At 59.0% G+C, this 27,233-nt stretch overlaps 1 protein-coding gene across 1 annotated transcript in view; it reads right to left on the bottom strand.

Annotated features, from left to right (window-relative positions):
• Positions 1 to 2,907: 2,907 nt before the first annotated feature.
• The window catches only part of CUX2 (cut like homeobox 2), a 67,902-nt gene continuing 43,576 nt past the window's right edge, over positions 2,908 to 27,233 (bottom strand). Inside the window, exons 3-20 of the mRNA XM_059827927.1 lie at positions 19,480 to 19,558; positions 14,495 to 14,632; positions 14,176 to 14,302; positions 13,236 to 13,312; positions 13,087 to 13,153; positions 12,783 to 12,831; positions 11,903 to 12,007; positions 11,073 to 11,264; positions 10,905 to 10,963; positions 10,492 to 10,748; positions 9,608 to 10,243; positions 8,537 to 8,638; positions 6,866 to 7,641; positions 6,246 to 6,405; positions 5,423 to 5,692; positions 4,996 to 5,184; positions 4,611 to 4,884; positions 2,908 to 3,565 (exon numbers count right to left, since the gene is read on the bottom strand). Coding sequence (XP_059683910.1) covers positions 2,908 to 3,565; positions 4,611 to 4,884; positions 4,996 to 5,184; positions 5,423 to 5,692; positions 6,246 to 6,405; positions 6,866 to 7,641; positions 8,537 to 8,638; positions 9,608 to 10,243; positions 10,492 to 10,748; positions 10,905 to 10,963; positions 11,073 to 11,264; positions 11,903 to 12,007; positions 12,783 to 12,831; positions 13,087 to 13,153; positions 13,236 to 13,312; positions 14,176 to 14,302; positions 14,495 to 14,632; positions 19,480 to 19,558 — 4,215 coding nt within the window. The remainder of the gene's footprint in view (positions 3,566 to 4,610; positions 4,885 to 4,995; positions 5,185 to 5,422; positions 5,693 to 6,245; positions 6,406 to 6,865; positions 7,642 to 8,536; positions 8,639 to 9,607; positions 10,244 to 10,491; positions 10,749 to 10,904; positions 10,964 to 11,072; positions 11,265 to 11,902; positions 12,008 to 12,782; positions 12,832 to 13,086; positions 13,154 to 13,235; positions 13,313 to 14,175; positions 14,303 to 14,494; positions 14,633 to 19,479; positions 19,559 to 27,233) is intronic.

Here is a 27,233-nt window from a genome sequence, read left to right as displayed (position 1 = left end):
CAGGTGGCCCTGCACCCTTGGTGGGATGTCCCCAGCCCTCTGCCAAGGGATCTGAGCCAGGGAGAAAATATTTGTCCCCTTGCCAGGGCCAGTGTCGGTGCTACGCAAGGACTGGGGAGCCTGTTCTCATGTAAGTGGTCAGTGTGACCCCATGTCCCTGCCCGCGACATCCCAGCTGCACGTACATCTCTGGCTTCTTACTAACACGGCGTCTCATGGCAGGTTGGGGGGGACACCTTTTGGGGAAACTGAGGCACAAAGCCAGCCAGGGCCACTTGCTCACCGAGAGCTGCCGCAGAGCGCGGAGCCCTGCTCCTGCCCGGAGCTATGCGTGTTGGCATCTGGAGCGGTGCCGCCCAGGGCAGCCGGGGTGCAGCTACACCCGCAGCATCCAGATGGTTAACCCGGCCTCATCGCTCAGCTGCAGAGGAAGACTCCGGTTTCCATGGCAGCCGGCCCAGCTTCTCCAGACGTTCAGATATTTATTAAAAATAAATCCTACCCAACATGTTAGCCGACAAACAAGCTTAAACAGATACGCAACATATGGATTTATTAATTCATCAAACGCAAACACCCCCCGCCTCGTGTCGGAAGCTGCAAACTCGCCCGGCGATGGCCGGCTCTGAGGAAGAGCCATGCCAGTGCGCAGTGCCGCCAGGCGACGCCGAGCGGAACCTTACGCTGGAGGATGCTGAGCTACCCCGGAGCCAGGAGCAAACCCGTGCCAGGGATGAGCACAGGACTTTCATGCGGCAGGATCGCACCCTGAGCTGGACTAACCCCATGTAACACCCTCTTTTTTTCCCCGAATCACCAGGCATCGTGTACGGCAGCGAGAGCTCTTGCCATAAACCCAAAGCAAGGCTGCCACTTCCAAGGGAGCCAGCATCAACCCAGGCTCTGGGTGAAGGCGAAAGGAGCTGCCATCCCAGCAGCCTCCAGACAACACACCCCAAGGCCAGAGTCGTATCCAACTTCTGTATTTAGCGGCTCTTTACAGAACTTGTTCCTTCCAAAATTGTTAAACAAAGTTCATTGATCTTATAGAAACTTTTGAAGTACAGTACATGAGCCTAACAAAAAACGTGACCGGTATGTCCCGCTAGCTTTAATACAACAGGATTGCCGTGTTCGAGACTATCCTAAGTGCTTCCTTGAATCCCGTTCCACTAAAGCTCCCGCCAGCTCACGACGGAGAAGAGCAGTCAATGGTCGCGCCTCGACCTTCTGCAGCGCGGTGGCAGGGAGAAGAGTGGCCGTGGGCAAGCTGGGGCTCGCTGGGGCAGGGGAGGCGGGCAAGGGGAGCCGTGCCTTCGCAGAGCCGCTTTTAGCATCGCTCATCGACTACCACCCAAATATAAAAATACCTTCTATTCTGATAAAAATGTATACAGTGGAAAATGAGTCAATGCATAGCCTCGGAGCCTGGCAGGGGAGCCCTCCCGACAGCAGTGGCCTTGGTGGGTGAGGGCTGATGCCATGGGGGCAGGGGACACAGCAGAGCACGGGCCACCCCGCGTCATTTAAAGGCATTTCATGAGCAGAGGCCGGCTGGCGGTGGCGGGGTCGGGGAGGTGGCGGAGAGCACGCCGGGATGGTGCCACCGCTGAGCTCCTGCGCCTTTGCGCAGGGTCAGGCCTGGAAAGCCAAAGCCCGATGGCGCTTTGCCCAATTCAGGCAAGAGCCTGGCGCGACACTCCGGTGTTCATCCCGGCCTCACCGGCAGCCACCACCTGGGGACACGGCTGCGGCAAGGGGATGCTCCTTCTCCCCAGGTGCTCGCCCTAAAAAAAAAGTGCTTCAGCCACAAGAGCTGGCTGTGATGCTGGGAGCAGCCCCGAGCAGGGCTCGGCCCCCCGCGAGTGGGCAGCTCACCATTTTTGGGTGCTGCTCCCCAAGCACTGGTGCCCCAGGGGCACAGCCCACAGGCTCCATCATTTTTCCTTCCCAAACAGCTGAGGGCAGAGCGTGGGGAACCAGGATCCCATGGATGCTCGTCCCCAGCGAACCAGAGCTGGCCCCGAGCATCACACCTGGGTACCTCTTCCCCCCTCGCTCCCAAAACGGCAGACACAGGTCGCTTCCTTTGCTTTTGCATTATTTTTTCTCTTCCTTTGGGAGCTGGCAGAAGCCGCATCGGGGCTGCCACCGGTTGCCGGCTGGAGGAAGCGCGAGGGGACGGCGTTCGGACCATGCTACATCTTGTTCCAGAAGGCTATTGCAGACATTTCTACAACATATACAACCGCACGGGACATTCTGTGTTACAAAGGTTTCAAAAAACATAAACCACCAGAACTAAATACATACTCGATGGCATCAAGGTTTTCGCTTTAGAGTCTTCAGGGACTATGACGCAGTCTCTGGCTGGGGCAGAAGCGATGCAGTGTCTTACAGACAGAGGTGGAAACCGCTTGACAAAAGTTTATTAAATTTGGTCAGTCTCATAGTGCTTCTTGATGGCTTTGCTCAATAAGTCTTTTCTGTGGGGTTTTTTTGTTTGGGTTTTTTTTTTTTTTTTAATCTCATCCAGTGGCAAACTACAAGACTTCAGTGTACATTTAATGACACGACTGCTACATCATCTTGATTTTATAGCTATCTTTAATATCAAAGCAGCTTAAGCTGTTAATAAATTCCAAAGTATCCTTTTATTAAAATATCTAAAAGAGGTCTATAAATATTTTTTGTTTTTTTTTCCTTTTCTTTTCTAAAATTGTTCCCAGTTTTTCACATTTAAAACAAAGCGGGGGGGCGGCTTCGTAGTGGGACCCCCCGCTTTCCACGGGCGCTCCTCTCCGTGGCGCCGGCCGCCTGTCGCCTCTCGGTGCGCGCTGCATTTAACAAAATATATATATATATATGTGGGTGCGTATATATATATTTAGGGCGGCGGGGGGGGGCTCAGAACTCCCACTCGAGGGCCTCCTCGCGGTTGGCGGCCCGCTCCAGGCGGTGGATGATGTTGTTGAGGTTGGCCATCTTCTCATGGCGCCGCTGGACGCTGGTGCTGAGCCGGGGGCCGGGAGCCGGCGGCAGCGCCGGTGAAACCGGCCCGGCAGAGGACGGTCCCGGTGAGGCTGAGCCGGTGAGGCCGGGCGAGGAGGCCGCTGAGGGCGATGTCGGGGAGACCTCCAAGCTGCAACGGGATGACCCCGCGGAGGACTGGGAGCTGTCGGGGTGCGGCGGTGGTGGGGGTCCCCCGGCGGCGGCACCGGCACGGCCCCCCCGCCGCGGGAGGCTGCCGGCACTGGGGGCAGCGGCGTGGGGGGCTGCCCCCCGCTCCTCCTGGGGAGGTCCGGTCCCCTCGGCCGGCCCGGCCGGGCTGTGCGAGTCCCGCCGGTGGCCCCAGCCGCCCGCCTCCCCCTGCTCCTCCTTCACCTTCACGGGCGCAGCGGTGCAGGGGTGCTCGCCCCCCCCGAACACGGGTTTACGGTCCTCGGCATCCGAATCGGGGCTGTGGGATCCCCGGCGCCCAGGGATGGCCGCCCCACTGCTCTGCTCCGGGTCCGTGTCGTTGTCCTGCGTGCCCTCCACCAGCATCTCCCGGCGCATCCGCGACCTGCCGGGACACATCCACGGAGGGTCGGCAACTGCCACCCATCACATCTTGGAAAAGCATCTCCGATCAGAAAAATGCGACATCGAGATGTAAAACCCCACCTTGTTGGCCTTTAAAACCTTTCTTTGGGGAAAATCACTGCCGCTTGAAGATGGTGACCGGATTTTGCAACACTTTGGGCTGTTTCCAGCCAAACTGACCCAGTTCTGCAAGTGTTTTCCACTACCTTTTTTTCTTGTAGTTTAATACGTAACATTTTTCAAAGGTTTATTTTAGGGTGGTTGTGTTTACTGAGAGCAGGAGGGGCTTTCCTAGAACCGTGCAAAGGGAAAGGTCGCAGGTTTAAAAACCCCGTTAGTCAATGTTTCACCAAAAAGCCTGATTTTTCAAGCTCTCCCCCGCGCTCCCACGCGATGGCTTCATGCGAGAAACCTCAGCTGGCTCCCATAAATATTGACCATCTACTTTATGCTGCCCCGGGGGGAGCCGAAGGCTCCGTGGAGTTGACACAAGCACTTATATGTCTTTTTATACTGGTTTATATAGAAGGAAGAGGCACAACCCATCACCTGGGCTGTTGACATAGAGAGCGGGTGGCTCTTGGCGTGGGTCTGGGGAGGATTCAGAAGCCCCGTGTCCACCTGCAACGCTGCCCAAGCATGAAGCCCATGCTGCCTCCCGGGGCCGGGCTGCTGTGGGAATGGATCCTGTGCTCCAGGAGCCTCCATAAGGCTTTTCCCCCACCCACTGTGGAGCTTCTGCGCGGTGGCAGGTGGTGTCCCACACCCGCAAGCAGAGGGACATGAGCACGAGTTAGATGCTCAACGTGACTTTGTCAGGGTGCTCAACACCTCTTGACCAGCCGCCAGCCAGGGCACACGCAGCATTTCGGCTGCAATCCGGCACCTGGGGACCTCCGGTGACCACGCGTGGGTCTGCACTTCCCCGTCTAGACAAGAGGGACTGGGAGGGCTGGAAGAGGAACGGTGACACCACCTTGGTGGCACGGCACCGTGATACATCCAAAGCCCGGGAACGCCCGTACCTGTAGTTGTGGAACCAGTTGATGACGGTGTTGGTCTTGAGGTTGAGCTGGAAGGAGAGCAGCTCGATGGTCTGCTGGGAGGGGTAGGGCTCCAGCTGGTAGGCTTTCTTCAGGGCTTCCTTCTCCTCCGGGGCGAGCACCACCCGCGGCTTCTTGATCTGGAGGAGGCTGAGGTCCTGCGGCTGCAAGCTGGGGCTGGCGCACTCGGAGCGGGCGCTGGGGGATTCGCTGTCCGAGCCGGCGCTCATCAGCCCGTACCGACGTTTCAGGTAGGCTGTGGGAGAGGAGACCCAGCTGCGCGCCGCTCACCCTCCAGCCCGGGGAGCCCCCAGCGCGGCCAGCACCCTGGACCCGGGGAGGGAGGCTGCATCACCCTGACCCTCACCTTTCTTCTCCAGCTTCTTCATGTCGCGCAGCTTCTCCACGTTGTGGGGGTCGTTGAGCCAGAGCTGCATGCGGACGAAGGGCTCCCTCCCCTTCAGGCTCAGCTTGTGCCACGGCTTGGGCCTGGAGAGGAGATCGGACACCGAGCCCTGCGTCAGGCCCAGGATGCTCTCCCCAAACAGCCGCTGGCCTGGCAGAGGAGAAGCAGAGGTGGTTAGAGCGGGGCAGAGCAGCGGGGCGGGCGCTACAGTCCCCCCACGGAGCGGGTGCACCCCGTTTCCCAGCCAGCATCCTCCCCAGCGTGCCAGGATCCCCCCGAGCACCCGCAGCGAACCGGGGAGGGGTCTGCAGCTACAGGAATTGGGGTGATGCATCCATGCAGCCTCACCAGCAGCTCCCGAAAAACAGGGCAGGGAGAGGGTCCGCACCTAAATTGTTGTCCGTCAAGACCTCCTTGACCTTCTTGGTGATGGAGTAGGTGTCCAGCTCGGGGGACATGGCGACGATCTCCTGGATGCCCATGGGTCCCTGGCTGTTGGGGTATCTCTTCCCACCCAGCACAGGCGTCGCCCGGCTCTCAGGCTGCTGGTTTTCTTTGCTGCTCTCCAAGGCCAGGGTGAGGGGCTCCTGGCAGCCCTTCTCCTGCTCGGCGGGGCTTGGGGGCGGCGAGGGGGACGGCTGGGGCTCTGCTGGGCTGGCTGCGCGACACGGGCGAGAGGGGTCAGTGGGGATGGCAGGAGGGGAGAGCGGTGGGGACCCAGCGGGAGCAGGAAGGTTATTTTGGGGGTGCCCACAGCTCTGCCCTCCGGAGAGGGGGGATGCCAGCTGAGTTTTTCCAGCAACTATGGCAAAGCGGGAGGAGCTGGTGGAACAATTAAGAAAGCAAACACCACTGATACAAAAAACCCCCAGTTACTTCTTCATGCCAGGCACAAAGCCAAGAATTTTTGTTGTGGTTTTCCTTTTTTTTTAAACTAGATGACTTTTAAAACCCATTTCTGACAAAATAACATTTGAGGATCTGTATAACAGCCCTAAATTGTCTAAGTGACTAATTAAGGGAATTCAAATGAGTTGGATGCAGAGGAGAGGGGGATGAAAGGGGCTCCCCAGGATCGGGGTGTGGGTAGGGGTGCTGGTGGCAGCTCTCCTCAGCGCTGGGACATGGGGAGGATGCGTGGGGCAGATGCAGAAGTGCCGGGGAGACTGATGGCACATGGGGACCACGGGGACCGCGGGGACGGCACTTACCCTGGGAGGGGGTCGGCTGCTGGCTGATGCCTTGGCCCAGCTGGTCGGTCAGCCAGAGCTGCATGCGGATGAAGGGCTCCCGACCCTTCTGCGTCAGCTTGCTCCACGGCTTGGGCCGCGACAGCATGTCGCTCACGCTGCCCTGGGACAGCCCCAGCACCTAGGCACCGCGCAGACGTCACCCGCCGGGGCTGGGACGCACTCCCCCCACGGCACCGGGGTGCTGCCTGCCCTCCGTCCCCACGTCGAGGGAGGGGAAGCAGGCTGCCACCCGCTGCCGCTCTCATGGCCCCACGGCACGTCCGGACCCCGTGGCCCCAGCCGCGGGTGCTGGGACCGTGGTGGGGGCCCCTGGGATACCCAGTGCGTTGGGAGGACAGTCCCCGCAGAGCTCTGTGCAGGGGACAGGGCGTTCCTGGTGGGAAGTGCCACCAACCAGTTGTTGGTGGCCACTGGGAGACTGCTCGGGGTTGGGTCAGACCCTGAGGACTCAGCATCCTCCAAGGGGAAACCAGGGAGAGCAGGGACCCTGGAAGGAGCTGGTGGAAGCCACCGATGAGCCCCGGACTCTGGGTCATGGAGCAGAGGGGACACCGGACCCCCCTTCTCCAAGCTGGTACCTTCTCTCCGAAGATCCTCTGGCAGATGCCATTCTTGGCCAACTTCTCCTTGACTTGCCGGGTCAGCTCCAGCGTGTCCACCTCCCTGTACATGTACATCTCGTACTGCTCCGGCGTCAGCGGCGGCACGGTGGGCTTCAGGGTCCGCGGCACGTAGGCGGGGTAGTAGGAGAGACGACTGCCAGCTGCCGGCTCTGTGCCAGCTCCCTCTGCCTTCATCTCCGTCAGCCGGTGGGGCTCGTCGTCTGCCGGCGGCAGCTCGTCCTCGTTAGCACCACCCTCGCCGGGCTCACCCCGCGGCCAGCCCCGGCCATTGGCCATGCTGGAGTAGCTCGAGGAGGAGGAGGAGAGTGAAGGCGAGACAGAGGTGTAGGGTCGGCTGAGCAGGCTCCGCTCCGATGCCCAGTGCTGGTCGAAGTAGGAGCCGGCATCACCGATCTCCGACTTCACCTTCCGGATGATGCTCTGGACAAAGGCGGCGGGTGAGAGGACGGCCAGGGGCGTCTGCGGGGGGCCGGGGCTGGCCCCGCTCCCCTCCTCCTGCTTGACGTAGGTCGAGACGATGTTCTGGTTGACGGCAGCCAGCGTGGACCGCTCGGCGGGTGGCGTGTCCCCGGGGTGCCCGCTGCCCCCTGACTCCATCTCCAGCAGCGCCTGCTGCTGCGCCTGCATCTCCCGCCGCGCCTGCTCCAGGATGCTCTTGATGGCGTCCTCCGAGCTGCTGCCGCCCGCCCCGTTGGCCACCGCCTGCGACGCCGACGGCGTCTTGGGTTCTCCTGCAAAGAAAAGGGGTGAGGGGAGCCCCGAGGCAAAGCACACATTGTTTTACCATGTGGCCACAATTCAAAATGCAGGAGAAAAGGGATTTTATCCCGATCTGGTTCAGAGCGCTCTCCATCAAGCGGGCGCGGATCTGAAAGACCAGCAGCACCCGCAAAGCAAAAGCTGCGACACCCCCAGCTCTAAACAAGCTTCTTTTTTGGCGATTGCAAAATAAATCCCATTACCAATGATGGCAGTAGACAAGCATGTTTGTTTTCCCTGTCTGTTTTTCCACCGTTCCTGTCTAATTTAATTCTCCGGGATTCTGCTTTCTCAGCAGACTACCTGTTTTAAAGTATTTCATTTCTTGTAATTGACTGCGAGAGCAGCTGCTTTAATGATTCCTTGTGCCAGATGGATCGTGCATCCTCATTTAATCATCTGTTTTGGGCCAGGCAGGGGAGGAAAGGGTAGATCCAAAGTTTCCGAAGGCCCAGCCACAAACGCCGCTGCATGGAGAGTCTTCTGTCCCTAACAGTATTTACCAGCATTTCCTCCCACCGTGCCCCAAATCTCTACGGATGTCAGTGGGAGAAATGCCAAATAAAGCCCATTTTGGCCCTGCCAGGGCTGGTCCATCCCGGGTGCCGGCTACCAGCCAGCTGCAGGATTAGCCCAGGGCCACCCTGCCTAGGACTGGGCCACGAGGGCTTGGCAGGGGCCGGCTAACGTTTCCTAGGGGAGACAGAAACCCCTGCGCCAGACGCTGTCGGTCTTGTGTGTGTTTCGGCATGCCGTGGGACCTGCAGCCACGCAGCACCCAGCCGCCGGCAGCCCTCTGGGTGCTGTCCCACGGGGGCAGAGCCAGGGCTCGGTAGCCCCCAGGGCAACCCACAAGCCGGCACCTACCTCCCTTCTGTGACTCGATCTCCTTCTTCGCCTGCTCCAGGATGCTTTTGATGGCGTCGTCAGAGCCGGTCTCTGGCGTCCTGATCCGCGGCGTGATGCTACCTGATCAAAGAGGCGGGATAACAGCTTTGTCACTGGCACTGGTTTTACAAGCTCCGCTCGTATGTCAGGAAGTATTTACTGCTCCTCACGTTCGGTTATTTTCAGGGATGCTGGTTTTAAGACAAATGTCACTCCCAATTAGTTGCTAGCCGGAGTGCGGGGAGCCCCAGTAGCCCCAGCTGCCAGCTCTTGCCTCTGGCACGGCATCTCCCGGCCACCTTGCTCGCCTTATCCAAGGGCACCCGCTCGCTGCCGGCACCCAGGGTGCTGAGCGGAGACAGGGGCATGGGGACCACATCCCCCACCCCTGGCACTGTGCCCTCCTGCAGGCGAAGGGTTAACGCTGAATCTGATCCAGGGGATAAATCGGAGCCCTCCGGGTTGAAACGCCAGCAAGATGCATGGACCAACATCACCTGGACAGGAGTGACCAGCCAGCGCTGCTGCCACCGCTGAGACGGGGCCGGGAGCCACCGTCCCCAGAGCTGTGAGCGCAGGCGGTGAGGCGCTACTATTCCGCAGCAGTGCCGACACCGCACCGAGGTTCCGCAGCATTAAGACTTCATTATTTTAACGAAATATTCCCAAGCACATTGATTCATACGCCATGAAACAGCCCAATGAATAATTAAATGGCACTTGTCAGAATAAATGAGTAAAGCACGTCCGGGGATGCAGCTTCCACGACGATGGGTTGTTGTTAATCACTACCATTTGCCAGGGCTCCATCCCACCCGGCGGCCGGCTCCATCCCACCCCACGGGGAGTGGGGATAGTCCCCGAGTGCCATCGGTGACTCCGCGTGGCTTCACTGCCTGTCTTGCTGGCACATCACGGGCTGGTGGGCACCCCCACCATGGCATGGTACACCCCAGGGTGCTGCTGGGCTGCATCGGGAGGGGATCCCACGGCACCGCCTGCAGCACCCTGGGGCAGGACAGGTCGGCTGGGGCCACCCCAACCACTCACCTCTCTGGCGCACCTGGATAGTCCTCAGGGCCAGCACGTTCTGCTCGTCGGAGAGGAACTGCTTCATCTTGATGAACGGCTCCTTGCCCTTCACCGTCAGCTTGCGCCAGGGCTTGGGCCGGGCCAGGATCTCGCTGACGGAGCCCTGCGACAGCCCCAGCACGTAATGCCCGAAGACCCTCTGCCCGATGTTGTGCTTCAGCAGCTGCTCCTTCACCTGGAAGGCGATTTCGGCCGTGTCCAGCTGCTCCTCCTCAGCAGAGCTGCTGGCGCCGCCCTCGGACGGCTCGCTGGGCGGGCTGGTGGCGCTGGCGGCTGGTGCGGTACTGGGTGGCACGGCACCGCTTTTGGCCCCAAAGACGGCGGAGGGGAAGGGCGGCCCCCCCCCAGCACTCTCGCTCTTGTAGGCAGGCGGCGGGAGGTGGGGGGTCTTGGGGTCCCCCGAAAGCCGCTCGCCCCCCGGGAAGGGGGACAGCGAGAAAGTCCGGGGGCCGTCGGGGGCCAGGCCGGGGCCGGGCAGAGGCGGGAGGGGAGTGGGGGAGGCGGGCTCGTCCGCCGGGGCGTGCTGGGGGGACAGGTACGGCTGCTCCATGCCCAGCGAATCCTTCCCCGACTCGTCTTCGGAGTGATCCTCCTCTAGAGATGAACGAGAGAGAGGGAGACGCACTAGAGTCCCCCCGGCCGACGGCCCTGGCACGGCCTTGCAGTGAAGCATCTCCTGCCTCAGTTTCTCCAGGTGGCATCCCACCCCTTGTCCATCCCCCCCACCCCTCTGCTGGCTGCGGGCTCCTTCCCACAGCCGGGCCAGGATCCGGCCCTGCCGTACGAGGTCCCAGGGATGCTCCCGGTAGGACCAGGGATGCCGCGGGACCCGGGGACCCTACCAGTACTGGCCAGCAGGCTGGGCTTATCCAGCAGGTACTTCTGGGAGGGGTAGAAAGCCTCCTTCCCCAGCAGCAGGGCCTCCTCCGCCTTCGATATGCTCTGCAAATAGCCAAGCCGAGATGGGAAAGGCTGGAGGAGCCACCGGTGGCAGGGCTGGCACGCGTGCCCCAGCCCAGCCAGCACGTCAGCACGTGCCGCGGCACTTGCCTGGGGAAGGCTGCAGCTGGCGGAGGCCACCTTCATCGCCTTCAGGATGCTGGGAGGGAGACAAGGAGGGTGACTCGGCAGGTACGGCTTTTTACTGCCATCAAGCCGCTGAGTGTTACGGCTGCTGGTGTGCCGTGGGTGCCGGCAGCACCCGGCCGGCCAGGGGACAGGCAGGCAGCAGGCATGGATGCCGGTTGAGCCGTACCTCAGCTCCGTTTTGATCTCCTCATAGTCCGCCTGTGCCTGCAGCTTCTCCTCCAGCTTCTGCGGAGCAGAGGGGGGGAGTCCTCGCAGCCGGCTCCTGGCACACATCCGGCATGGCCGGACCCGCGCTGCCCCCTCCCCGGCAAGCCCCCAGCCCCCATGGGCGCACCTCGATGGCTTCGTTCTTGGCGGCCAGCTGTCCCTCCAGCTCGGCGATCTGGTTGGCAGAGGACTCCTCCAGCTCCTGCAGCGAGCTCTGGAGGTGCTGGACGTCCTTCAGGAGCCGCAGGATCTCCCGGTCCTTGGCAGCCAGAGCCGCCTCCAGCCTCGACCCTGAGCACATGGAATAGTTCACTTTGTCCTGCCGGGAGAGGGGACACTGTCAGCTCCTGGCTGCCCAACGTGGGGACAAGGGCCACCCACCCCGTTAGACGCATCCCCAGGGGGAGGAGGTGAGCCCAGGACTCAGCCCTGCGGGACGGGGACCCAGGGTGATGAAGCCGTGGGCAGTGACAGACCTTTCCTCTGCCCTTACAGGTCCCCCAGGTACGTCTGCTCGGTGCTAAGGGGGTGCACGTCCCCGCTCCCCGTAGGAGGCTGGGGCTGCAGGTAGGGCACGGCCAACGCAACCACCCCATGGTGGAAAAACGCTTTGATCACGGGCATTTCAGACTTGCTCCCAAACATGGTGGGTGCTCCCAAATGCAAAAGGGTGCTCCCCAACCAACGGGATGCTCCTGAGCACAACAGGATGCTCCTGAACATGCTAGGGTGCTCCTGGCTGCTATGGGGTGCTCCTAGCTATGATGGGGTGCTCCCAAGTGCAATGGGATGCTGCTGGCTGTGACAGATGCTGCCAGCTGTGATGGGGTGCTGCTGGCCCCGATGGGGTGCTCCCGGCCATGATGGGGTGCTGCCAGCAGCAATGGGGTGCTGCCAGCCGTGATGGGGTGCTGCTGGCCCCGATGGGGTGCCGCCGGCCCCAAGGGGTGCCCTCACCCCGGCAGTGCCCGGCGGGGAGCAGCAGGCCAGGCGGAGGGAGCTGTTCACGGCCGCCAGCTGCTCCCGCAAGCTCTCCACCTCCCTCTGCGCCGCCTCCGCTCGCTGCAAGAGAGCAGAAAGCATGTCAAGGTGGGCACCCATGGCTTGTCCCACCCCACACAGGGCAGAGCAGGGCTCCAGGATCTGCCCTGACCCACGCCTCTCCCAAGCATCCTGCTCCCACTACTGTCACCATAAGCCCCGCTATGTATTTCGGCTCCCCACATCCTAACGTGGTTCCCAGTCCCCATCCCTGGGCACCAGCAGCCCAGCTCCGGGACGCTGCCTTTTTCCACCCAAGAGGCCATCTTTACATGCAAATTGCTCTTTAAGCCTCTTTTATTATCCATAGACATGTATTTGTACCTACGTTTTCAGAATTAAATAAAACTAATGAATAGGAATAGATAAGACCAGAAGCGATTACGCCAAAAACCAACACCAGGCTGGTGCGGGTCATGCCCTGAAACTCTCGGGAGAGGCTGGAGGTGACAAACGGCAGCTCCAGCAGCCGAAGTGGAGCCCGGTGGGAGCCCAAACACATCAGTGACCCCCAACACAGGACAGGAGGTCCCATCGGGCTGGTTCGGAGGAGCTGCCGGGAGAAGGAAACCAGATCCCCCCTTTATAGGGTTTCCCAGTCCTGAAGCCTAGCCACCGCGTACCATTTTCGGGGACAGACATCCAGGCCACGTGGATGCTTGGGGTGTTGCAGTGGGTGCAGCACCTGGGCTCTGCGGGGTGAAGCCTATCAGCCCCGAGGGGCCGCAGCTGAGCGTGGCACAGGGGGAGCGGGGTACATGCCCTGCGCTGGCTGGAAAGTCACCTCCCAGCTCACCTGGTTGGCTTTTTCGAGGTTTGTCATGATCATGGCTACTTCGTCTGCCCTGCGATGAGGAAGCAAGAGGTGTCAGCTGGCACAGAGACAAGGGACACAGCCCTCCGCGGCCGGTGAGGGCTCCTGCCTTAGGTTTAGGGAGCCCCCGTGACTTGGGATGCTGCTGAGGTCGCTTAAAGTATCTCAGCTCCTCAAGTCATTTAGCAACTCCACGGGGATGTCCCGGCACTGCCGCGGGCAGCTCGGCTCAGCCTTGGGCACGCCAACGGCCTCCAGGCACGACCGGCCATCACCAGCGACTTACTTGGATGCGGCTTCCTCGTCGTATTTACACCGCAGCTCCAGCAGCTCCGTCTGGGTGGCCTTCAGCGCTGGGAAGAGGAAGAGGAGGGTGAGCCGCGGGGTGAGGGCTCGGCCCCCCATGGCCGGCAACCCCTGCCCTGGCCCCCCTACCTGCGTGGAGCACTTTGATCTTCTCCTCTGCCTCCCCCAGCCGCGCAGCCAAAGTGACCTGTGCCTCCTGCAGCCCCCTGCGAGTGAGAGACGGGCATCAGCGATGTGGCAGCGGCACTGCGGCCATGCTGACCCCGCAGCCCCCCGAGGGCGCATGGAGACCCCCTTGCTGCATCCCCATCGCTTGGTGACGCCGGGGTGGGGGGAAGACCCACCGGTGGATGCCGGGACGTGTTCAAGCCGCGTTACCCCCTGACGTTAAGGGGTTTATTGCCCCCAGTGTAAAAAAATTCACTCTGGGCTGAAAATAGTCCTGATCCCTGGGGTTGAAACCCCTCCGACGGGGGGGATGGCAGCCCACCCCTGCCTGTAGTTAATTGGAGGGTGGGAAGCAATCAGGGAAAAGTTATTCTGCATTATTTATAGCCTGCACTTGCCAGGAACTTACTCGCAGAAATCTGCAATTTAGGGTTTAAAGATTCCTCATTTGTTTCCCGGTGCAGCGTGTTAAGGAATAACAATGAAGGCACCGGGAAAGCCGGGAGCCTCCAAATTAAAAGGCCATTTAATGAGGTTCATCTGCCGACCTGGATTTAACCCATTTGTCCGAGCAAAGCCACGTGCCAGGGAGACGGTGCGAGGGGCTGGCAGGAGGGACCTGCCCTGGCTCTGTCCGCGCCTGCCGCTGCCCAAAAACCACCCAGGAGAGGGGATGGACGGACAGATGGACGGTCGAAGCACCCAAGACTGCGTGTCAGGTTTCCAGGCTGAATGTGTCCACTCTCAACTGGGACAGCAAAGGAGGTGCAACGGGAAGGAGGAGAGGGAAGGGCAGACGGACACTCCCATGCAGGAGCGGGGACAGAGCCATGTGCAGCCCCAGCATCCCAAAATGACCCCGGCTGTGGGGCGTGAAGCCCCGTTCCCGGTACTCACGTACTTTTGTTTTTCTGCCTCATTTCTCTGCAGCAAGGCTTCTGCGCACAGTGCTTTGCCGTCAATGCCGGAGAGCGGGGGCTTGGCCGCTGCCGCGAGCCCGGCCACCGGCGACGTCCCCTCTCTGCGCTCTGCGGGGGGACACGTTTCACGCTGCTGCATGGAGGACAGCAGCGGTGGCTGCCAGGGACCATGAGCCAGGGGATCAGCCCTGGCCCCGAGACCCCCCGTGCCCGGGGGATGCTCAGAGGCACGTGGGGGGACCCGGCTGGGGACCACCACTGCCACCCTCGTCCGACGGAACGGCTGGCTCCAGGGGGTACCTTTGGTGCCGACAAGCTCTGGGTGCTTCTTCCAGGGGTGGCTGAGGTCCTTCAGGGGGATGGTTTCAGGCTCGAGGCGCTGGAGCTGCTGCAGCCGGTCCTCCAGGCTCCGGGCAGCCTCCAGCACAGGAGCAGGGTCTGCGGAACATGGGATGCGGCGGTGAGCAGCAGGGATGCCCACCACCAGCCCTCTCCCACCTCCCCAGGGACCCGCTGACCACCCTCCTTCACCACCCACCCCAGGGCAGCCACCCTCCTCACCCCGCTTAAAACCAGAGTGGGTGCCCTCCCGGCCCCGGGGCACCCCTCGGTCCCACGCTTTCCACAGCCCCGAGGGACCAGCAAGGCTGCATGGGGGCATCACCTCCCCAAGCGAGCCGGTGGCACCCGCAGCACCGCTGGCCCCAGTGCCGCCAGCGCCGGCCCGTTTGGGCGCAGACAATGGCGGTTTGTGCCGAGGTAAGCAGGTGCATTCAGAGCCGTCCGTCTTCCCTCTGTCAGCATTACACCATCATTAGCTAGTGTCTGCTCAGCAGGGTGTGCCATTATGTCTCCCAGGGCTGATGTAATTATACATTGACATAATTAACCCAGCAAGCCCATTAAGCAGGCCAGCTAAAAATTCATCTATAATTATTTGTTGTGTGCATGCTAATGAGTCCATCTGCACTGCCATTGTACAACATGAACAAATTAATTTACAAGTCTGGATTTTTTAATAAGTTCAAGAAAATGCCTCCTATTGAGCCAGGTTAATATAGGTTTGGGTTTGGGTTTTTTTTAGAAAAGGAGAGGAAAGAAAATAGATTTGAATTCTCCAGGGTCAAAAAGTTAGACAAACAGGGAAGTGGGACAGAGCCGAGCGCGCTACTGTACGGCAGGGATGCGTGGCACACAGCCAAGGGTGAAAAATAATAACGGTGATGGCAAAAAAGTCAAACAACTAGCTGCCTCCGCTCCGAACGGGACGCGAAGCAGCTCTTCTGCTCAGTGAGTCCCCAGCTGAGACAGCAGCAGTGCGGGATGAAGGGGGTCCGGTGCCACCGTGGCCGTGCCGTGGGATTTGGGCTGCTCTGGGGCTGCGCCGGCACAGCCCAACCGCAGCACCGGGCGTCTTTGGGGTGAACCTAGCCAAAAGGCGCAGGATTTGGCCTGCGAGCCTCGCTGCGAGTGCCCAGCACGGATGCTCCTTGCAAATGAGCGAAGCCAAGAAACCTGCCCCCCAAGATGGGCTTTGGGGGTGCCCCTGACTCGCCGCTGCCCTCCCATCTCACGGCATTGTGGCCATGGCGTGCAGGGCCTCACCGCAGCACCCACCGCATGGCTTCCCCGCACGACCAGCAACTGCCAGAGCCCGCGCGCTAACGCCGAAAGCCCCCGGAGCACCCTTCTCCGCAGGGAACGTCCCCCCTTCTTTCTGCTGGATGTCACCGAGACCCCGCGGATGGGCCGGGATAAAAGGTTTGTGCCCAGAGCTCGGCCGCGGGGACCCAGCTGGAGGCGGGTGCTGAGCCCTGCCGGCACACTGCCGGTTTTGCCACTGAATCGGGCACTCGGCTCCAGCTGGGACCCTCCCAGGCTGCTCGTAGTGTTTGGCCGGTGCCGGAGCTGCGGCTCGGCATCCTTTGGGCTGGTTCCCCATCCAAGGATGCGGGAACGCGCCATCAAAGGGAGTTGCGGCGATGCGGCGCGGCCCCGAACCGGACTGGATGCTCTCATGGTCATTAATAACACCCGTAAGTATGCAAGCTGAGATAACGATATGGCTAATTAAACCCCAGGCTCCAGAGCCCCAGCTCCCAGGCTGCAGGGGCCGGGTGTCCCCCCCACGCTTCCCTGGCCCCGGGGCCTCCGTGCCAGCTCGCGAGCCGCCTCCGCAGGGATAAATGCCGGGGTAGGCCCCGTCTGATCTGCGCCGGCAACTCCTTTCGCCTCCGCAATGAGAAATAATATGGGAGAAACTGGCCTGAACGATAAAGCTCCGGGGATTTTCCTCACGTCAGCGTTTTCCCTCCCGCGAGCCGCAGCCCCATCACCGAAATACAGCTGGCACGATCCCCCAGTGCGCTGCTCCCCATTTGGAGCCGACATCCTGGGATGATGTGGTCAGGAATGGAGCTTTTAGAAGGGAAAAGAGCACGCAGCACTTCAGCTCTGCTCCCTACGTCAGCTGGGGCAGCGCTGATGCAAAACGCCCAGCTGGATTAATTACATCATGCTAATACCACGCTGCCCATCCACTGGGAAAGCGCTGTCCTCGGCTGTGGGGCCGGTGCCGCTGCCGCACGCGAGGTCTCCAGATGCAGCAAGGGGCTGCCAGGACTGCGCACCACGCTCACGCCGTGCTTGCACCACGCTCACGCCGTACTGGCACCAAGCTCATGCCGTGCTTGCGCTGCCAGTGAACAAACCCTCCTGCTGCAGGGCTGGAGAGAGGATGCTCTTGAAACCGAGCACATCGTCTGCTCACGCCAAGGCACCGCAGATGCCATGTGCCGTCGCACTCTGAGCCGTGTGGGAGGGCACAGAACACTGCCCACGGCGCAGGGAATGGTCCCCCCAGCGCAGGTCACAGCGCCCATTGGGACAGGTTAGAGGAGACGGCGCTGACGCCGCAGCTGAGGAGCCATGCAGCTGTGAGCCCCGTCGCGGTGGTGACTCACCAGCGGCACAGCCGGGTGACGGGTGACACAAGAGAGGCAGGTGCCAGAACAGGACCTCGGGACGCCGCACGCTCTGGCGCCGTGTCCACCCATGGCAACTCCCGCACGCCCAGGGGCTACGGCGTGGATTCACCCGCCGCCGGCGCAGCCAGCTCACGCTGACCCATGCGCCCGCAAGTCCCTGACGCAAAGCAGAACCTGCTGCCCAGGCGTGCTTATCTATCGCTTCATAAGCTCACCCACTATATACATGCACATATATATATGTGCACATATATATATATATAATAAGTGCTGCCACTAGCTGGCGTTATTGGCTGTCCTTTAGTGGCACCGGCAGTGCTGCAGCAGGGATGGAGGCAGTGGACAGGGGTCCCTCCTGGTGTCCCCAGCCCCAGCACAGGGGAGAAGGGCGGGGGCCCTGTCCCCATGCTGGAGGGAGTTTGGGCCACCGGCAGACCCGCTCCCGGACACCCCCACTGCAGCACCGCAGGGCCACCGGAGCATCTCGAGGCACCGTGTGATGGCGGGATGGGGCGTGAGGTGTCCTGGGTGCTCATCACCTTCTCCTGAGCATGCACAGCTCCAGGGAGCACCCGTGTCCCCGGGGACCGGCAGCCCGTCCCCGTGCCAGTGCCCGGCCGCTTGGCCCGACCTTTGGCGGAGGTCTCCGTGCCGTGGGCCGAAGGGTGACATCTGCCTCACACTGCTCTCCAGCTCCAAGAGGAGCACGGGGCACCCACGGTGCATCCAGGGTGCATCCACGTGCATGCACAGCGCATCCGCGGTGCACCCATGCGCATGCACGGTGCAGCCATGGTACCTCCACAGCACATCCGCGGTGCCGTCACCTCTCCCACCGGGGCAGCACCTCCTCCACCACCCCATCCCAACCTGCTCAGACACATCCACCGGTGCCCTACGAATCCCTCCACGAGCCAGTCAGCCTTAAATCAAATCATCCCCAACAACAATGACATTAATTATGCTTTTAACACGTTTTACTGCTTCCCCCCTTCCCTTCACGCCACATCTGTGTGAACAATATCCAAAAGATTTACGGTTTTCTCCCGTAATTACAGACACACAGCCAGCTCACTTATCAAAATACTTGCTGAGCAATCAGGCTCCGTTACAGTCTCTGCCAGAGATTTGTGTTGACAGCAGCCATTCAAAGCAAAAAATGTCGAATCAGGACTTATGTGGCGCTTGTAAAGTATTCCACAAAGAGTTCGCCTGTCGAGAGACACACGGACATGTAACAGACGGGGACAAAATGACAGGCGGGAGGATTCGGGGAGCAGGAGGGGAGCAAGAGGTGGATGCTGTGGGAGAGGAGAGAGAGGGGAGGAAGAGGAGAGGGGGTGCAGAGACCACAGGGGAGCAGTTTTGGGGCGTGCATGTGCGTGCACGTGTGTGCACCCATGTGCATGCGTGTGCACCCATGTGCATGCGTGTGCAAGCAGGAGGAGCACGGCGGGTGAGCGCGGGGAGGTGGGGAGAGAAGATAACTGGGTTCTGGAAACCGAGCTGACATTTGGTTCTTGTAGCACAGGAGAAAATTTAATGAGGACAAAAATATGTCTCCCTAATTCCCCTAAGAAATCATTAAAACATTTTGTTATTCCTAAATGTCTGGAAAATGAATTAGTGGCCCTGCAGGAGCCCTTCTGCGCATCTTCAGCCATTTGCAGCTCTCCATCCTCGCCGTGCCGGGGGATGCTCCGTGCCGCTGTGCCTGGCGCAGCCGACCCCCCGGCTTACAGCGCGGCAGAGCCCACGGCGGGGAGCGGGGAGCAGCAGGGAGGGGGGTCCCAGTCCCTCACCCGGCCCTAGCACCGGCTCTGCCAACACAAGCCTCGGGGCTGCCCCGTGCCTCAGTTTCCCCCTCCCAAGACTTCAAGCGGCGCCCTGGACGGGGCGTACACCCTGGCACAGTGCTGAAACGGGGAAAGCCGTCCCGGAGCTGTGGCCGGTGCCAGGAGCTGTGCTGCGAGCCAGCACTCGGTCGTTTTGGTTAACTTACCGTCAAAAAGACAACTGGGGATAGCCGCAGTGTTATTACAAGGGCTGAGCAAATGTATTCCTTTCCTAATGTCAAGATGCATTTGGCTCAGGGGCTGAAACACAGCGATGGCAAAAGCTGTTTCCACTCCTCTCTTCGGCTGGTATTTCCAGAGCACCATGCGCGAGTGGAGGTCGGCGACGCCAGCCGCGCCGGGGCCGGGGCCGGCAGTGCTGCCAAGGTCCTCGCTGGCTCCTCTCGGCACGGGCGCCGGCACGCGACTCGTTAGGCAGCCAGGTCGCCACCGCGTTGCTTACCTGGAGCTTCGATTAATTGCTTGTAAACGCTCAGGAAAGCCGTCTCAGCCTCCTTGCTTCTCTTACTAAGTGCAATCACCTGCAGGGAGATGGAAAAAGGGGGTGAGAGATGGGCTCAGAGGAGGGAACCGGCTCTGCCGGGTCACCGGGACTGGTGCCACCCATGACCGGCACACGGGTCTCCCCTGGCACGGCTCTGCGCCCCACGCAGCCACTCGCTGCCTTTGGCTAAACTCCCCGTGCCGCTGCCATGTCACGCCGCCCTAAATCATTGATGCGCTCTGAGTAAATGAAAATTATAATTTAATGTCAGCGCTTAAATAAGAAATAAAGAAACCCGCCTGTTGTTGTGCTTGCTGGGCCGGATCCGGCACGCAGCCCTCCCCGGCACGGCACGGCTGGGCAATGCCTTGGGCAGGAGCGACGCTCACGCCGGCCCCATGCGCCGGGACCAGGACACCACGTCCCCGTCCCCCTCGGCTGCCAGGGCGCCGGGGTGCCGGTGACACTCGCTCCGGCTGGGCGGCGGGGAGACGGCACGCTGCATCGCTAATAACCGAACAACATATTAATCTGCCGCGCGCTCCCATCCAACATTTATGAGCATGAATCATTTACTCCCCTTAATTTTTCAAGGCGCAACGACACCTCAGGGCGGGGGCTGCTGCCCACCGGGCCCCGGCGCGTTTTGCTTGCTGAGGGTCCCCTTGCTACCCCTGCGCATCCAGCCCCCCTGCAGCGCATGGAATGGGGTGCCGGTGGGACACGTGGGTCTCTGTGTCCCTGACGCCCTGGGTATAGGAACCGGGGATAGAAGTGACCCATTCCCAGCCAGAAAATGCCCAGTTTGATCCAAACTGGGTGCCCGTGCCAACTGGTGATGGAGGAAGAGGCGCCCACCCGGCATTCAGTGCTGGCAGACACACCATTACCAACATCAGACTAGTCAATTAAACCACTCTTAAGCCACTGATGGGCTAATTATCAAACGAAGCCCGAACTTCGCACCTCAGCCCAGTGGCAGCTCCGGCGCCGGAGCATCTTTTCCCTCCGCCCATCCCCTCCGTGCCGGCGGAGCTGTCGGCTCGCCCCGCCAGCCCCAATTGCGATTGCTTGTCATTCAAACCCAAAGCAAACCGCTCATTTGTAATCCAGTAGCCACCTGAGCAAACTGCCTTCTCCTTCCACGCTCACAGGCACTGGAGCACAAAGATCATTTTTCTATTGTTAAAATTGTATAAGCCGGGCTTTTTATAGCGTGTCGTACACAAACCTACTTTCTCGTGCCGCGTTTCCAGCAGAGGAGGAATTCGGGGGCTTTTCTTCAGCATTCTGCAAAAACGCTTGGCTTCAGGGTGCTTTAAAATAATAATAATAAAGTGGGGAAGAGAGGGGGAGGCAGCAAGCAGACGGCGAGCGGCACTGCCTGGGTATTGTAGCAGGACAGCGTCGTGCCTGCCGACCTCACCGGTGGCGTGCGGCGTTGGGTGGCGCAGGGAGCCCGGCTGGGGAGTCCCTAAGGGTGCAGAGACACAGCGGTGCTGGGGTGCTCCACGGTGTCAGCCCTCCGTGACCCACCCCACGTCCCGCACCCTTCGGACTTGGCACGGAGGGGAGCGGGAGCGGGCACAGCCCATCAGCACGGCTCTGCTGCGGGACGACGGGGATGCCTGGACCTGCTCGAGGTGCTCTGAGGAGCTTCATCTCCCGAGACGATGTCAACCAAAGGGTGCGGAGCAAAGAGCCAGCCCTAATGCCTTCTCCGTCACCCGTGTCTGCCCGGCCCCACATCCCCAACCTCTGCCAGCGGGAGGAGCCGGCCCAGACCCTGAATCGGGCTGTTTCCACTGAATTTTATTCCTGAAGCCACATCACAGAGACAAAGCACTTTTCAAGGGGAAACTTTGAAGCCTTTCCCTCTCCTCGGCAATCCCAATGGAGATCCGAGCATCCCCCATGGGAACGTTGTGGCTCCGGGGTGGGCAGGAGCCTGCAGCATCCCCACGCTGTGGTCCCCTGGACTTCGCCTCTCCACGGCCACCCGTCACGGGCTCAGCGGGGACGGATCCAGGTTTCCTCCTGGTTCATGCGAGGGGTCGACCCGCCGCTCAGCCCACCAGGGAGCACCCGCGGCTGCGGTTGTAACACCTTTCCACCCATTAACTACCATCAGCATCTTAATTGGAGCCACAGGACCTGCAGTTTGCTGGGGAGGAGGCGTTTGGGGGTCACTTCATCAGACAAGGCATTTGGGGGCCATGTCACCAGCCCCGGCTCCTGCCCCGTCTCCCCGCGGCGGGCTCTGGCTCGGGGCTGGCACGTTTCAGCCCATGTCGACGCTGGGGCAGCACCGGTGCAGCCGATCGGCAGGACGGCGAGCCAGGCATCCGCTCTGCTCTTTTGGAATCCCACTAAACTTCAAGGAAAGGTCATTAAAAAAAAAGATATTTAAAATTTTCAGTGACCTTTTCCGGATGGGATAATTCACCAAAATGCCAGGGGAGATTCCACCGGAGCAGCTCCATGTGCCACACAAGCACAGCTCACCCAACCCCAAAACGCTGTATTTCCTCACGCAGAGCTGAATAAACACCCGGAAAAAGCCCACATCAGCCCTAAAATCAAGGTTTTGTAGAAGAAAACCCTAAACGTTTGCTGCCTTATGGCAGAAGTTTGGCCAAACCCTGTGTCCCAGTCTGAGAGGGCGACGTCACCTGCATCCTGCTTTTTTAGAGGAGAAAATTGCTAAAAAAGGGGAACTGAACGACCCCACAAGCAGCCGGAGCTCGATGGGGTTGGGACAGCGTCATCCCCGCTCCCCTCATCACCACGACGCCCATCGGCGATGGCAAACCCGCTGCGAACCGCCCTCCCTCCGCCCGCAAAGTCCTCGGCGGCCGGCAGCCAGCTCTGCCTCCGCATTATATATCGACGTACCATTAATTTCTATTTTCCCCCCCCGCTCCGTCTCCCTCCGCAGCATCCACGGGCTCAAGGTGAGGCACAGCAGCGGCGCGGGATCGCCGCCGCGTGATGAATTACATTTACGCGCCGGGTCCTTTTCATGGCTGGTGACTTTCCAGCAAAGCAATTATCACTGTAGAATGCGTAATAGCCTAATTAATTACTATTGTCAGGCTGGCCTCTGTGCCATGATTATACCTTCCGAAGCCAACTTTTTAAACATTTGGAAGCAGAAATATTATTATAATTGACTGACAAAATGGTAAAACTCCTCGGCGCAGCCGGTCCTCCTCCCAGCACGCGGCGAGGACCGACTGTCTGAGCACCTCCTCTCCAAAGGCGCAGGATTTGCATCGCACCGGCGGTGAGTTTATTCTTATATCCATGAGATCAAGTGCAGGATAAGTAGTGGGTTATTTCCATCTAAATACTGGTGGCAGTAAACCACAAATGAGCTCTTTTTCAGCAGAGAGGAACAGCTGTTGGGGGAGAAAGCGGCAGCAGAGACCCCAAATGTGAAGAAAACTGATGAAAAAATACATTCAAGCCTTCGCTATTTTCCTCGCTTTTTTTGCTGATGTGTAAAGAAGTCAGGGAGAGTGGGAGGGCTGCGGGGAGGGGGCGAAGGGGAGGAGAGCCTGGGAATGGTAGCCTCGTCTCGGGGTCCTTTGCTGCCTTCCTGGTGCCCTGCGTCCGACTGACTCCTTAAACCCATCACACACCCGCACGGGTCCATCGCGCACCCACAGACCCATTGCACACGGACAAGCCCACTGCACAAGCGCACAGATCCATCACACACACAAACGCGTTGCAGACCCACAGATCCATCACACACCCTCACAGACCCATTGCACGCACGTGCACAAACCCATCGCGCACCCACAAACCCATCACGCACACGATCACAAGACCATTGCATGCACAAACCCATCGTGCACGCAGAGACACATTGCACATCCACACAGACCCGTCACACGTGCACAAACCCATCACACATGTGCATACATGCATCACACGCATGCACAGACTCATTGCACACCAACAGACCCATCACACACCCACACAGACCCATCGCACACCCACAGATCCATTGCACACCCACAAACCCATCGCAGACACCCAAAGACCCATCACACACCCACAGACCCATCACAGACACCCACAGACCCATCGCACACCACAGACCCATCGCACACCCACAAACCCATCGCAGACACCCACAGACCCATCGCACACCCACAGACCCATCGCAGACACCCACAGACCCATCGCAGACACCCACAGACCCATCACGCACCCACAGACCCATCGCAGACACCCACAGACCCATCGCACACCCACAGACCCATCACAGACACCCACAGACCCATTGCACACCCACAGACCCACAAACCCATCACAGACACCCACAGACCCATCACAGACACCCACAGACCCATCGTGCACCCACAGACCCATCGCAGACACCCACAGACCCATCACAGACACCCACAGACCCATTGCGCACACCACAGACCCATCGCAGACACCCACAGACCCATTGCAGACACCCACAGACCCGTCGCAGACACCCACAGACCCATTGCGCACCCACAGACCCGTCACAGACACCCACAGACCCATTGTGCACCCACAGACCCATCACAGACACCACAGACCACAGACCCATTGCAGACACCCACAGACCCACAGACCATTGCAGACACCCACAGACCCATCACAGACACCCACAGACCCACAGACCCATCGCAGACACCCACAGACCCATCGCAGACACCACAGACCCATTGCGCACCCACAGACCCATCACAGACACCCACAGACCCATCTCAGACACCCACAGACCCGTCACAGACACCCACAGACCCATCGCAGACACCCCCAGACCCATCACGCACCCCAGACCCGTTGCAGACACCCCAGACCCCACAGACCCAATTGCAGACACCCACAGACCCGTCACAGACACCCCCAGACCTGTCGCAGACACCCCCAGACCCATCACGCACCCCAGACCCGTTGCAGACACCCCCAGACCACAGACCCATTGCAGACACCCACAGACCCGTCACAGACACCCCCAGACCTGTCGCAGACACCCCCAGACCCCTGGCGCACCCCCGGCCCCATCAGCCCCCCTCCTTCCCCCGCCGCACCCCACCCGTTCCTCAAAGGCGGAGGCAGCTCACAACGCTTTCACGAGGCCAAAAAGCAATTCACGTCCAAAAGATCAATAATATAAAAATAAAGCCTGAGAATTCTAGTTAAAGGGAACGTCATAGAATATGTTGTTCACGTTCATGATTCCGAGATTAAAAAAAAAAAGGAAAGAATCAATATAAGTTCTTCAGATGATGTTATTTCTAATGAGAAATATACCAAGACTGCTGCAAATAAACTGCTTAACGGAGAAGAAAACCCCATTAATAATTTACTTCATAAAGCGTAGCACCCCGAACACAAGAAAATTGCTGCTGGTTCTTAATTTTGTTGTAATACTTCCCGACAAGTTCGATGACGCTTTGGCAAAGTTCTTGAGAGCGGAGTCAGAGGACGTTCACCTCATTCGGTTATTTTTTCCCCACCCTTTTCCCGCGGCATCCCGGCCCGGCCGGCTCTGGGAGAAGGTCCCAGCTCGTCCCTCTCCCCGCGCCGCGGGACTTCTTGGGCTGAGCCCCGAATCGGCACCACACAGCAACGGGAAAATATTGCAAGCTTATTTTACCATCCTCACCAACGTAATTTAATACATTTTTTTTCCACTGGCTGGTTTAGTTGGGTTTTTTCCTTTTTTTTCCTTTTTTTCCCTTTTTTTCTTATTTTTTCCTTATTTTTTTTCTTCTAATTTTTTTTCTTTCTTTTTTTTCCTTAATTTATTTTTGTAGTGCATTTGCTGACAGTTGGCAACTCCAAACCATCTGCTACCGGCACACACGCCAAAACGAACGGCTTCAGCGTCGAACCCAACACGGCTCAAAGGAGCGGGATGATTTCCGACCGTCGGCAGGAGAAGGTGCCACCCAGGCAGGTTAATTCTAGCGGAGCCGGATTTCTTGCGAGCCCGCAAAATTAGTTCCTTGTAAAATTATTTTCCTGAAAAATTATTTTCCTGTAAAATTATTTCCTGGCAAAATTATTTCCCTGCAAAATTATTTTCCTGCAAAACTATTTTCCTGCAAAATTATTTTCCTGCAAAATTTTTCCCTGCAGAATTATTTTCCTGCGAAATCTTTCCCCTGCAAATTTTTTTCCCTGCAAAATTATTTTCCTGCAAAATTTTTTCCCTGCAAAATTATTTTCCTGCAACACTATTTTCCTGCAACACTATTTTCCTGCAAAACTGCGCGGAATTCCCGGCGGCTGGCGGCAGCGGTCCAGGCCAGCGGAGGAGCCGGGCGGGGACGCGCGGGCTCCGCATGCCTGGCACAGATGAAGCGGGGAGACGAGGGGGTCCCCGGCTTCGGGCTGGAGCCGGGCTGGCCCCGGCACGCGGGCGCACCCGAAGCGTCGCAAAGTTTCACCTCCCGTTTAGCAGAACAAAACTTTTAATTTAGATGTTTTCATCTATCTATCAGAGTGAAAAAAAATAAGTTTAAAATAATGACTGTAATAAATGAAGGTAATTAATTGTAGTTTGTTCCTTTACTGTCTAGTCAGCTTAATTTTACCTTTTCATCTAATAATGAGAAAATAATTTTTGTGCTCTGAGGGTTAATGATATGTAACTGCAAGAGCTGCTAATTGCATGTTGCAAACTATTCATCAAAATCCCCATCTGCGCTACTTGATTATGTTTGCTAAATTATTGCTTTGAATTATCTTTCATAAAGCAACTTTTGTAATTAGCCGGGCTTTCGCTTTGCTCTTTTCTCCGTCGCGAGGATATTCAAACTTTGTCCCTCTCAAGCTGCTGCCATTAAACTGCCGGCGCGGGCAGCTTTCGGCGAGAGAAAGACGCTGCCCTTCAGCTAACCGGGGGGGAATAAAAGCCGGGTTTATTCTCCGCGGGTGCAATTTGTTCTCCCGGCCCCGCTCCTCCTTCCTGGAGGGAAAAATTCTATAGGAAGGATATAGGAGCCTACGTGGAAGGATACAGGAGCCCAAATGTATAGGAGATGTATTTGGGAATGGCAGAGCGAAAGGGCCCGAAAAGCCCGTCTGCCCCCAGCCGGGGTAATATTTCAAAATGGAATTTATTTTTTCCCCCCTTCCCATTTCCGAGCAGGAGCGGCGGGAAGGCTGGCCTGGCCGTTCATCACCGCGCTCTTCTGGGCTCCTTCCCGTGACGCGGGTGATGTAGCGCTCCGCTCTCCCCGGTTAATATTCATGGGGAGCGTTGGAAAGTGCGCTTTGCCGGGAAAAATGGATTGGAGGAGCGTTTCGAAAGAATTGAAACAGAGGGAGGAGAGGGGGGGAAGAAAGGGGGGGGGAAAGGGGGGGGAAAGGGGGGAAAAGGGGGGGAAGGGGGGAAAAAGGGGGGGAAGGGGGGGAAAGGGGGACAAAAAGGGGGGGAAGGGGGGGAAAAGGGGGTGAAGGGGGGAAGAGGTGGAAAAAAGGGGGGAAAAGGGGTGGAAAGGGGGAGAAAAAAGGGGGGAAGGGGGGAAAGGGGGGAAGGGGGGAAAAGGGGGGGGAATAGGAGAAAAAAGGGGGGGAAAGAGGGGGGAAAAGAGGGAGAAAGAGGGGAAAAAAGAAAAAGAGGAATGGATAAAAGAAAAATATTTAAAAAGAGAAAAAAGGTGAAAAAGAGATTAAAAGGGGGGGAAGGGGGGAAGAGGGGGAAGGGGAAA

This window comes from Gavia stellata, chromosome 21, assembly GCF_030936135.1.
Source record: "Gavia stellata isolate bGavSte3 chromosome 21, bGavSte3.hap2, whole genome shotgun sequence".
Classification (NCBI taxonomy): Eukaryota; Metazoa; Chordata; class Aves; order Gaviiformes; family Gaviidae; genus Gavia; species Gavia stellata.
This window is presented reverse-complemented; position numbering and strand designations above follow the sequence as displayed.